Source organism: Candoia aspera, chromosome 4 (assembly GCF_035149785.1).
Source record: "Candoia aspera isolate rCanAsp1 chromosome 4, rCanAsp1.hap2, whole genome shotgun sequence".
In the NCBI taxonomy this organism is placed as follows: Eukaryota; Metazoa; Chordata; class Lepidosauria; order Squamata; family Boidae; genus Candoia; species Candoia aspera.
This window is the reverse complement of record NC_086156.1, coordinates 112,170,362-112,182,761: the sequence shown is the minus strand read 5'-3', so window position 1 is coordinate 112,182,761 and position 12,400 is coordinate 112,170,362. Positions and strand designations below refer to the sequence as shown.

At 42.5% G+C, this 12,400-nt stretch overlaps 1 gene segment (V, D, J or C); it reads right to left on the bottom strand.

Moving 5' to 3' along the window:
• LOC134497132 (immunoglobulin heavy variable 3-23-like) overlaps positions 1-12,260 on the bottom strand; it is a 140,558-nt gene extending 128,298 nt beyond the window's left edge. Inside the window, 1 exon segment of the V gene segment in view lies at positions 12,166-12,260. Within this exon segment, the coding sequence occupies positions 12,166-12,211 (46 nt within the window).
• Between the last annotated feature and the right edge of the window lie 140 nt (positions 12,261-12,400).

Sequence of the window (12,400 nt, the reverse complement as noted above, 5' to 3'; positions counted from 1 at the left end):
CACCTTTCTTTGAAGAGATATCCCAGACAATAAAGAAGAGGAGAGGAGAGGACAGAATTGTCCCTTAATTGACCTTCCACCTTTCTTTGAAGAGATATCCCAGACAATAAAGAAGAGGAGAGGAGAAGAGAGGACAGAATTGTCCCTTAATTGACCTTCCACCTTTCTTTGAAGAGATATCCCAGACAATAAAGAAGAGGAGAGGAGAAGAGAGGACAGAATTGTCCCTTAATTGACCTTCCACCTTTCTTTGAAGAGATATCCCAGACAATAAAGAAGAGGAGAGGAGAGGACAGAATTGTCCCTTAATTGACCTTCCACCTTTCTTTGAAGAGATATCCCAGACAATAAAGAAGAGGAGAGGAGAAGAGAGGACAGAATTGTCCCTTAATTGACCTTCCACCTTTCTTTGAAGAGATATCCCAGACAATAAAGAAGAGGAGAGGAGAGGACAGAATTGTCCCTTAATTGACCTTCCACCTTTCTTTGAAGAGATATCCCAGACAATAAAGAAGAGGAGAGGAGAAGAGAGGACAGAATTGTCCCTTAATTGACCTTCCACCTTTCTTTGAAGAGATATCCCAGACAATAAAGAAGAGGAGAGGAGAAGAGAGGACAGAATTGTCCCTTAATTGACCTTCCACCTTTCTTTGAAGAGATATCCCAGACAATAAAGAAGAGGAGAGGAGAAGAGAGGACAGAATTGTCCCTTAATTGACCTTCCACCTTTCTTTGAAGAGATATCCCAGACAATAAAGAAGAGGAGAGGAGAAGAGAGGACAGAATTGTCCCTTAATTGACCTTCCACCTTTCTTTGAAGAGATATTCCAGACAATAAAGAAGAGGAGAGGAGAGGACAGAATTGTCCCTTAATTGACCTTCCACCTTTCTTTGAAGAGATATTCCAGACAATAAAGAAGAGGAGAGGAGAGGACAGAATTGACCCTTAATTGACCTTTCACCTTTCTTTGAAGAGATATTCCAGACAATAAAGAAGAGGAGAGGAGAGGACAGAATTGACCCTTAATTGACCTTTCACCTTCCTTTGAAGAGATATTCCAGACAATAAAGAAGAGGAGAGGAGAGGACAGAATTGACCCTTAATTGACCTTCCACCTTTCTTTGAAGAGATATTCCAGACAATAAAGAAGAGGAGAGGAGAGGACAGAATTGACCCTTAATTGACCTTTCACCTTTCTTTGAAGAGATATTCCAGACAATAAAGAAGAGGAGAGGAGAGGAGAGGACAGAATTGTCCTTGAATTTACAAATGTCTTTGGATAAAACAGTCACAAGCTCCATTCACAGGATAGATGTCTTTGAAACTATACTGAGATTATGAGCAAGTTCTTAGAGGAGTCAGGAGAATACAGGAAATTAAAGAAATAACGGGTTATGTCTCATTTCAAATCTTGACATTAAGATTGACAAGGACCACCCGAGAATTATTTAATAGCTACTAAAGAGAAAGACTGGGAAGTCATAGGTGATTTCAAAAGGAAAAAAATGCAGTGTTAACATAATGCAAACTAAAATCTAACAGAAAAGAAAAACAGAAAGAAAATGTGCAAAAAGAAAAGAAGAAAAAGAAAAAGAAAGAAAAGACAAAAAGTAACTTCCAATCCAACCTTTATCCATCCACAAATCCAAAAATAATTCACATTTCTGTCCAATGTCAGGAAACGGCTCATAAACGTTTCCAGCATTTTATAGAAATCTTTCTTATTTTAACTTTGATCAAACCAGTCAACTTTATATTCTTCCATTTTGCTCAATATTCCAGCATTCTTGATCCTTAATATGACATTAAGGTGCTGTCGTTGGAACTGGTCTCCATCCAAATGTTCCTTATCCTTTCTCAAAAATCTTTCCAAGTCTTTGACCGCCCTCTTTTGTGAGCCCCGTATTAGGTCATTTCCCAGCTCTTCGTCCATCTCTTCACTTAATATTTGTATTTCATCTCCATTTTTCTTCTCTGCCTTATAGTCATCTCTTCTGTTTTATTTTCCAGTATTTCTGCAAAGGATATAGGTGTGTGGTTTTTTTTTTTACGCCTTCATGCTGTCATCCTGTAGATCCTTTGAAATTGTTCTTCGCATATCTCAGTTCTTCATTGAGATCTCTGTTGAATAATGCATTTGCACAAGCAGATACTGTTGCTGTTCTTGTAGCTGCAAACTTTTCCCCCAGTTTCTTCAAAAATCCTTTGAAATGTCTTAAGTGTGACAAGATCCACTTTCCTGTTGTTGCTGTTGTTGTTTTCCTGAAGTGCTGCTCAAAAAATCTTTTTTTTTAAATAAATAAATTCCAAAGTTGAGGTTCAACGAACCCAGCTTCCATATTGGCTCCACTGCGGTTGAGACCTTGAAGGGTTTCCTCATCTCCCAGCACCCACCCCGGGAGTCTACTGGTGTCCTGCAGCCTCTTTGCGAGCAGCAGCTATCCGGAGCACAAGTGGGTGATATCTCATCCACTCTGTTTCGGGAGAGACAAGAGTTTTTATAACTATTAATGAACTACCCAGTTTATTCCATTGATCTGAGAGTTCCTTCATTTCCCCAGCCAAAATGCTAACCAGGTTAAGAGATCAGCTCTGGACTCCACTTTCTTTGATTGAGATTCATCTGCTGCTTCTCATTCCAATTACACAAATTTAACCTTCTGTGACTGAATCAACTTGGAGAGCTGCTCTGAGGAAGAGAAGGTTTTTGCCAGGCTTCAGACTCACTTCCTCCCACTGTGTCCCTCGCACAGTAATAGACTGCCGAGTCCTCTGGCTTCAGGCTGTTCATTGGCAGATACAACTGTCTGCGGGAATCTTCCCTGGAGATGGTGAAGTGCCCCTTGACATTGTCTGAGTAGTAAGTGTCAGATGTACCCATTGCTGCAACCCATTCCAGTTGTTTTCCTGGAGCCTCTCTCACCCAGCCCATGTAGTAGCTGCTGAAGGTGAACCCAGAGGCTTGGCAGGAGAGGCGGAGGGACTCTCCAGGCCTTCTCACGTCCCCTCCGGGCTCCACCAACTGGACTTCTGCCAGAATTCCTAAACAATAAAATGTGTTTCAATGAGACTTCCTGAATACAAAATCAGAAATTGAAGGAAATGCTGTAGAGAGGGAAGTATTACCTTGGAGCATAACGAATAAGGACATCGATTTTAGCCACAGGATCACTTTTCCTCTGTTTAATGAATGGAGGGGAATTGGCAGGAAAGGATTCAGGAAAGTGCAAACTTTGTGTTGGTGGGGATGGCCTGAACAGGGGAATTCTTGGGGCTTCTTTAAAGAGGAAACTGTGTTTTGATTTGCATATTGCTTGGGATAAAAGAGCCCCTCAGCGCCTTGATCTCATAGATTTCGTTGCACAGATCTGATACTAGTGATTTCAGCATTTATTTCCAATTCTATGAAAACTGAACGCAAGGTTTGTTTTTTGTTTTTTTGGACTGTGAGGACTTAGGGGAAAGGGCAGGTTTACATTAGAGTAATTAAAAGATAGAGAAGTCCAATTTCCCCACTTCTCCAAAGTGATTCAAGTCAACAGAGAAATAACAGGCACTAAGGACTTTTGAAAGAGACATTTTAGAGCTAGAACATGAAAAGAACAGCAGATCTGAGTTTGGGATAATTTTCCAACTTCCTTGCCCTTTTGAGGACACCCAAAAGAAAGCCAACCTAGCTATGAGGCAGAATTTGTATGTCGGAGTTGAATCAGAGAAGTCACAGGGAGAAAAAAAATTAGATAAAGCCAGTGGTTTGTTCTTTGCTTATTAGATTGGTTTTTAACTGAGAAGTAGTTTGGATTTTATATATTCCTTGTCTTTGTTTACTATTTTGATTTCTGTTCTTATCAGTTGCTGGTTGCCCAGAGTTAATTCAGCAAAATAGGCAGCAATATTAATTGAAATAATAACAATCATAACAATAATAATAGCAACAATAGTAAGACACGACTTCATGGTAAGGATTGTAGCCTCCTGAGGTGTGAAGTGTTCTTGAGACCTTTTCAGTAAACAATTAAAGAAATAACTGAAACAGGAATGAGGCCTCCAAAACGAGGCCAACTCCAATGGCACTTGCTTTATCTCCCTACCCCACCCCCACCCCACACACAGGCAAGGGGATTCAGTGTGGCGATGCGGCCCTCAGGGGTGGGAAGTGAGGAGGGTAGGCCTTGGCCCAATTCCACACAGAGATTCTTTCCAGGCAAAATTCTCCTCAGTACGCCTATGGCTCTTTGGATGTTTGGAAGGATTATTCCACATTGGCATTTCCTGCCTCCAGCCATGACCCTATATTGTATCCCATTCCAGTATTCTGTCTGAAGCCAGTCTCATCCAGATCAGATCGCAAGCACTGAAGTTGAAATTGGAAACTTCAGGCCATATTAATAATTCTGTCTTTCCTTCCAGCAAACTCTCTGGTTCGATACCTGAGAAAAAAGGGTCCTAAAGGTCTCACTAGAGGGCTGATTTCTTCTTCTGTTGTAGATGGACAGAAGACATCCCCCTCTAATGGAAGCAGAGGAGACAAATTGGGGCAAAAGTATTGCATTTGTCCTTCTCCTCTCAGTCCACCCCCTATGCTCTATTGGAGTTGGCCGGAAAATGGACAGAGAAACCCAAGTTATTTTTATAATAAATTACTTCTTGATGAAATAAATTAGAACCTATAGTTAGGTATACATTGGAATTCAAAGAGCATCTTCTCAGAATTTTCAGGGGGATAAAGGTGGAGAGAAGTCCAAGAGAAGGGAAGGGCAGTGCTCCCTCAACATCTTGGCACCCCTCAATGGAGCTCACTGCAATGTGTCACTGACTACAATCACAATTTGGAAATGAGGAACAAGTGATTGATCACTATGAATGACCAAAGGTGCATTTCTTTCAGGGTAAGTAAAACTGTGCATTGCAGCTCTTCACCAATTCAGAAAAGTATTTCGAGAATCAACTCTTCAACCCAATATGGACAAGAAGTTTTTGAATAGCCACTGGAGTAGAACACAATTTGGTTCTAAAATTGTGTTAAACCACTTTTTCTAATCTATAGTTTGTTAAATAAATTAGAATTGATTAGATTCCCACAGAACACTAGGGGAAGAAACAAAAATTTTGCAAAGTGCAGTTCATGGGTCCACTCAACACCCAAAGATATAGTGAAGGAAACCACATTACCATTAGCTTGTCCTTCTCTAAAACTTTTTTTTTCTTTTTTAAAATATTTTTCCTGGTTTTCTCACACCCTAATGGAAAAAAAGATCCCACAATGCCCATGCCAAGATCCCCTCATCATTCATCTTGGCAAGCAGAAATCTTTATCAGGTTTCCAAAAAGTCTCTCAAGTCCCATTGGCAAATCCAGCTTTTTGGGGCTCAGCTGAATTGGAGAGATGCTCTGACCTTAGGCAGGTTTGATCTTTTCTGTGAACTTTTATGATCAGTATAGAAAAAATAATGTGACTCGAAAATGAGACAAATGAGACACTGGATTTATTTCCCCACCCGGCTCGACCTCATGGATAGCCAAAGCAAGTAATCTGACAACACAGCCCCCTGCTCTGAAATTTCAGGAGGACAGGAATGTAGCTTTATTTCCAGGCTGTAACTGGGGCAGCTTCAGCAAGGATCGTTACCTTGTTGTGGTGCTGGAGCTTGAGCACCTCAATGATCCCATGAGCTAAACTGTGAAGGGTCACCCAGGACGGGAAGGTCATGAAAAAGAGGTCAGACTAAATGCGATCCCTGGGGAAGATAATGGCATTGCACCCCAGTATTCTTGCCGTGAAAACTAAATGGATCAGTACAACCGGAGATATGTCAGTATACCATCAGAAGATGAGAACCCCAGGTCGGAAGATGGTCAAAATGCTACTGGGGAGGAACAGAGGATGAGTTCAACTAGCCCCAGACGTGATGACGCAGCTATCTCAAAGCCAAAAGGATGGCTAGCGGCCGACGGTGCTGGTGTTGAACGGCGAATCCGATGTTCTAAGGATCAACACACCCTTGGAACCTGGAATGTAAGATCTATGAGCCAGGGCAAATTGAATGTGGTTATTGGTGAGATGTCAAGATTAAAGATAGACATTTTGGGCATCAGTGAAGTGAAATGGACTGGAATGGGCCACTTCACGAGAAATGACCACCAGATCTACTACAGTGGACAAGAGGACCACAGAAGAAATGGAGTAGCCTTCATAATTAATAGTAAAGTGGCTAAAGCAGTGCTTGGGTACAATCCAAAAAAGGATAGAATGATCTCAATTCGAATTCAGAGCAAGCCATCTAACATCACAGTGATCCAAATATACGCCCCAACCAAAGATGCAGAAGAAGCTGAAGTAGAGCAGTTCTATGAGGATCTGCAGCACCTACTGGACAACACACCTAAAAGAGTTGTTATTTTCATCATGGGAGACAGGAATGCTAAGGTGGGCAGTCAGATGACACCTGGAATTACAGGAAAGCATGGCTTAGGAGAACAAAACGAAGCAGGACATAGGCTGATAGAATTTTGCCAAGACAACTCACTCTGCATAACAAACAGTCTCTTCCAACAACATATGAAATGGCTTTATACATGGACTTCACCAGATGGACAACACCGAAATCAGATTGACTACATTTTTGCAGCCAAAGCTGGCGGACATATGTACATTCGGTAAAAACAAGACCTGGAGCTGACTGTAGTTCGATCACGAACTTCTTCTTGCACAATTTAGGATCAGACTAAAGAGATTAGGGAAGACCCACAGATCAGCCAGATATGAGCTCACTAATATTCCTAAGGAATATGCAGTGGAGGTGAAGAATAGATTTAAGGGACTGGACTTAGTAGACAGGGTCCCGGAAGAACTCTGGAGAGGAGTTTGCAACATTGTTCAGCAGGTGACAATAAAATATATCCCAAAGAAAAAGAAAACCAAGAAGGCAAAATGGCTGTCTGCTGAGACACTAGAAGTAGACCAACAAAGAAGGAAAGCAAAAGGCAACAGTGATAGAGGGAGATATGCCCAATTAAATGCAACATTCCAGAGGCTAGCCAGAATAGAGTAGGAATTACTGTTAAACAAGCAATACGTGGATCTGGAAGAAGACCATTGAATAGGAAGGACAAGAGACCTCTTCCAGAAAATTAGAAACATTGGAGGTAAATTCCAGGCAAAAATGGGTATGATCAAAAACAAAGATGGCAAGGACCTAACAGAAGAAGAAGAGATCAAGAAAAGGTGGCAAGAATATACAGAAGACCTGTATACAAAGGATAACAATATTGGTGATAGCTTTGATGGTGTGGTCAACGAGCTAGAGCCAGACATCCAGAAGAGTGAGGTTGAAAGGGCCTTAAGAAGCATTGCTAATAACAAGGCAGCAGGAGATGACGGCATCCCAGCTGAACTGTTCAAAAACTTGCAAGATGATGCTGTCAAGGTAATGCATGCTATATGCCAGCAAATTTGGAAAACACAAGAATGGCCATCAGATTGGAAAAAATCAACTTATATCCCCATATCAAAAAAGGGAAACACCAAAGAATGTTCGAACTATTGAACAATGGCACTCCTTTCACATGCCAGTAAGGTAATGCTCAAGAACCTGCAAGGTAGACTTCAGCAACTGATGGAGCGAGAATTTCCTGATGTACAAGCTGAGTTTAGAAAAGGCAGAGGAATTAGGGACCAAATTGCCAATATCCGCTGGATAATGGAAAAAGCTAGGGAGTTTCAGAAAAACATCTATTTCTGTTTTATTGACTATTCTAAAGCCTTTGACTGTGTGGACCATAACAAATTGTGGCAAGTTCTTAGCGGTATGGGAATTCCAAGTCATCTTGTCTGCCTCCTAAAGGATCTGTATAACTACCAAGTAGCAACAGTAAGAACAGACCACGGAACAACGGACTGGTTTAAGATTGGGAAAGGAGTACAGCAGGGTTGTATACTCTCACCCTACCTATTCAACTTGTACGCAGAACACATCATGCGACATGCTGGGCTTGAGGAATCCAAGGCTGGAGTAAAAATCGCTGGAAGAAACATTAACAATCTCAGATATGCAGATGATACCACCTTGATGGCTGAAAGTGAAGAGGAACTGAGGAGCCTTATGATGAAGGTGAAACAAGAAAGTGCAAAAGCTGGCTTGCAGCTAAACCTCAAAAAACCAAGATTATGGCAACCAGCTTGATTGATGACTGGCAGATAGAGGGAGAAAACGTAGAGGCAGTGAAAGACTTTGTATTTCTGTTTGCGAAGATTACTGCGGATGCTGACTGCACTCAGGAAATCAGAAGACCTTCAATTCTAGAGAGGAGAGCAATGACAAATCAGAGACATCACACTGACAAGAAAGGTCCACATAGTTAAAGCAATGGTACTCCCTGTAGTAACTTATGGCTGCGAGAGCTGGATCATAAGGAAGGCTGAGAGAAGGAAGATCGATGCTTTTGAACTGTTGTGTTGGAGGAAAATTCTGAGAGTGTCTTGTACCGCAAGAAGATCAAACCTCTCCATCCTCCATGAAATGAAGCCAGACTGCTCACATGAGGGAATGATATTAAAGGCAAAAGTGAAATACTTTGGCTGCATAATGCGAAGACAGGACACCCTGGAGAAGATGCTGATGCTATGGAGAGTGGAGGGCAAAAGGAAGAGGGGCTGACCAAGGGCAAGGTGGATGGATGATATTCTAGAGGTGACAGACTCGTCCCTGGGGGAGCTGGGGGTGTTGACAATTTACAGGAAGCTCTGGCCTGGGCTGGTCCATGAAGACATGAAGAGTCAGATGCAACTAAATGAATAAACAACAAAACTGGAGGAGAGTAGACATGAAGGTTCTCCTGGAGATCGAAGCAGGTCTCTTGTCCTTGGTACCAGTCTTTCACAGACTGTATAAACACCATAGACGCAGACATCAGGTTCACCAGGGAAGACACCAAGGACAACAGACTGGCATTCCTAGACTGTGAGGTTCTTATTGGGACCTGTGGCAAGCTAGAAATACAGATGTACAGGAAACCCACACACAGAGACCAAGACCTGATGTTTGACTCCCACCATCCACTGCAGCACAAAATAGGAGTCATCAGGACATTACGTCACAGGGCAGAAACCATCCCCACCTCCTTGGACGCCACAGAGGAAGACAACCAGCACCTGAGGACAGCCCTGAAGGCCTGTGGATGTCCAAATTGGGCCTTCATTAAAACTAACTCTACACCTAGACCTAAAACAATGGCTGACAGGGCTGAGACCCAGAATCAGTGGACAAACCTTGTCATTCCTGACATGGCCAGCATTGTAGGTAATCACCTTTCTACCTCAAATTAAATTTAAACTTTTAAAAAACTTCCCAGGTTATTCTATTGCCCTGATTTTTCCTTGGTCTCTCCTAGCAAACTGCTCACCAGGTACCACAGTGATAATGCTAAGACCAGGCCTGAATTCCCACTTGCTATGATGGATATTCATCTGCTGCTTCTCATTCCAATTACACAAATTCAACCTTCTGTGACTTTAGGAACTTGTAGAAGTGATCAGAGGAAGGGAAGGTTTTTGCCAGGCTTCAGACTCCCTTCCTCTCACTGTGTCTCCTGCACAGTAATAGACTGCCGAGTCCTCCGGCTTCAGGCTGTTCATTTGCAGATACAGCTGGCTTTTGGAGTTGTCGCTCGAGATGGTGAAGCGCCCCTTGACTTTATCTGAGTAGTCAGTGTTAGATGAGCCTGTAATTGTGCCGGCCACCCATTCCAGTCCTTTTCCAGGGGCCTGCCTCACCCAGACCATGTAGTAGCTGCTGAAGGTGAAGCCAGAGGCTTGGCAGTAGAGACGGAGGGACTCTCCAGGCCTTCTCACGTCCCCTCCGGACTCCACCAGCTGGGCCTCTGACAGGACACCTAAAATAAAAGTTGTTTTAATGAGCTCTCCTTTATGCAAGAATTAAAATGGAAAGGACCTGAATAGGAGGGAAACAATTACCTCTGACGACTGCTAGTAAGGACACCAAATTCAGCCACAGGATCATTTTTGATCCCGTTAAAGTATAGAGGGGAATTGACAGGAAAGGATTCAGGAGAGGGCGCAAACTTTGTGTTGGTGGGTGTAGCCTGAAAAGAGACACCCTGGGGCTCCTTTAATGGGGAAATTGTGGCCTGATTTGCATATCGCTCAGCATAAAAGAGCCCCTCGGGGCTTTGAGGTATAGATGTCTTTTGACACACCTTTCACACATGGGACATAGGAGAAAGGGCCAGTTTAGACTGGAGTAAGAAAGCAAGATCTGACACTACCTCCTCATTTCAAAAAAGTGTTTTAAGGTGACAGAAAGAAATCATGCCCTGAAATTTCCTTAAATAGGCACGTTAGAGACCAGACATGAACAGGATGGCCCATGTGAGTTCAGACTTGTTGCTCCCAAGGTTTTCCCTTGACCCTGTTCTTTGGAAGAAAACCAAAATAAGTGAACGCAGATCAAGCCACGAGGCCCAGTTTGTAAGCCACATTTGAATTTTACAGAAACATCCAAGTCTCCTTTTTGGAATAATCATAATAAAAAATATTAGTTTGGTTTTTAACTTGGCAACTGCATGGTTGTCGTATATGTATAGGTAGGTTGCCGTTTTTATGGGCTTCTTATGTGTTATTAGCTGCCTATAGTTAATTGATACTAATAACAATAAAAATGCCTCTCCTACACTTACTTCATGGACTGAGAGATACAAAAAAATTACTTTGCATTTTCCAAAAAAAATAGTTTTTTCTATATTTAGCAAAGAACATCTGTTGTGTATTGAGATATGGTTTCATGAGAGAAATGTAATCTCTTGGGATGTTAAATTTTCTTGAGGTCTTTTCAGTGAACTCTTAGGAAAATGAGAGTAAATGTAATGATGCCTCCGAAGTGAGACAAGGCCTGCAGACCCTTCCTTTGTTCTCCTCCCCCACCCCACAACATGCAAAGTGATTCCGAGTGGCAACACTGCCCCCTGGTGTAAAACCTGAGGAGGGGAGGCATCTCCATAACTTTCCCTTGAGTGTCTTGCATTAAAAATTTAGGGCTAAAAATAAATGAAAGATCTCCAGGAAACTTTATCTATCTATCTATTTATTTATTTGTTTATTCAATTTATAATGCCACTCGTCTCAACTAGTGACTCTGGGTGGCTAACAACATCCCTGGGTGGATATCAGGTGGCAGCAGGAACTGCCAGGCCACTATTGAAGGCAGGAAGAGAGTCTAAACTCTCCAGAACCAGAAGGCCCCTGGGAGAGGGTCTCTTCAATTCTCAACTTTTGAGCTTCTTTGCTCTGCCCAGCTCTGGGGAGGGAGTGTCAGAATTAAGGGAATTGAATAAACATTAACACAGAAGAGATCACAAATGAGCAACATATAGAAAATTATTTAACTGAGGAGAGATGGTTGTATTCAGAGGATTAAATGGGAATGAACTGAAATATTCATCAAGGAAGAAATGTAGGAAAGGAATCCTTATCTGTTCCTCTGAGGAAATTTTAACTTAAAAAAAAGAAAAGAAAAGCTTCCTAGTCTATTCTACTGCCCTAATATGTCCTTCTTGTCCCTCGACCAAGTGCTAAAAATTTTCAACGTTGCTTTTACCAAGATCAGCTCTGGGCTACCACTTGCTTGCATGGAGTTTTATCTGAACCTTCTTGGTTATGAAACACACAGTGAACCTTCTGTGACTGAACCAACTTGGAGAGCTGCTCTGAGGAAGGGAAGGTTTTTGCCAGGCTTCAGACTCACTTCCTCTCACTGTGTTTCCTGCACAGTAATAGACTGCCGTGGCCTCTGGCTTCAGGCTGTTCATTTGCAGATACAGCTGGCTGCAGGAATCATCCCGGGAGATGGTGAAGCGTCCCTTGACTTTGTCCAAGTAGTAAGTGCTAGATGAGCCTGTAGTTATGCGGGCCACCCATTCCAGTCCTTTCCCTGGAGCCTGTCTCACCTAGCTCATCCAATGGCTGCTGAAGTCAAAGCCAGAGGCTTGGCAGGAGAGGCAGAGGGACTCTCCAGGCCTTCTCACATCCCCTCCAGACTCCACCAGCTGGGCCTCTGACAGGACACCTAAAAAAAAAAAAGTACTTCAATGCAATGTCCTGCATACCAGGACTAATATGGAAACATCCTGAAGAGGGAGGAAACAATTACCTCTGAGGACGGCTAGTAAGGACACCAAGTTTACCCAGAGGATCATTATTGCTCCCTCGAGTGAATGGAGGGAACAGACAGTTGAGGATTTGGGAGAATGCACAAAGTTTGTATTTGTGGGTGTAGCCTGAAAAGGGAATCCATGGGGCTCCTTTATAGAGGAAATTGTGACTCGATTTGCATATTAATTCTGATAAAAGAGCCCCTCAGGGCACTGATCTCAGAGATCTCTGTG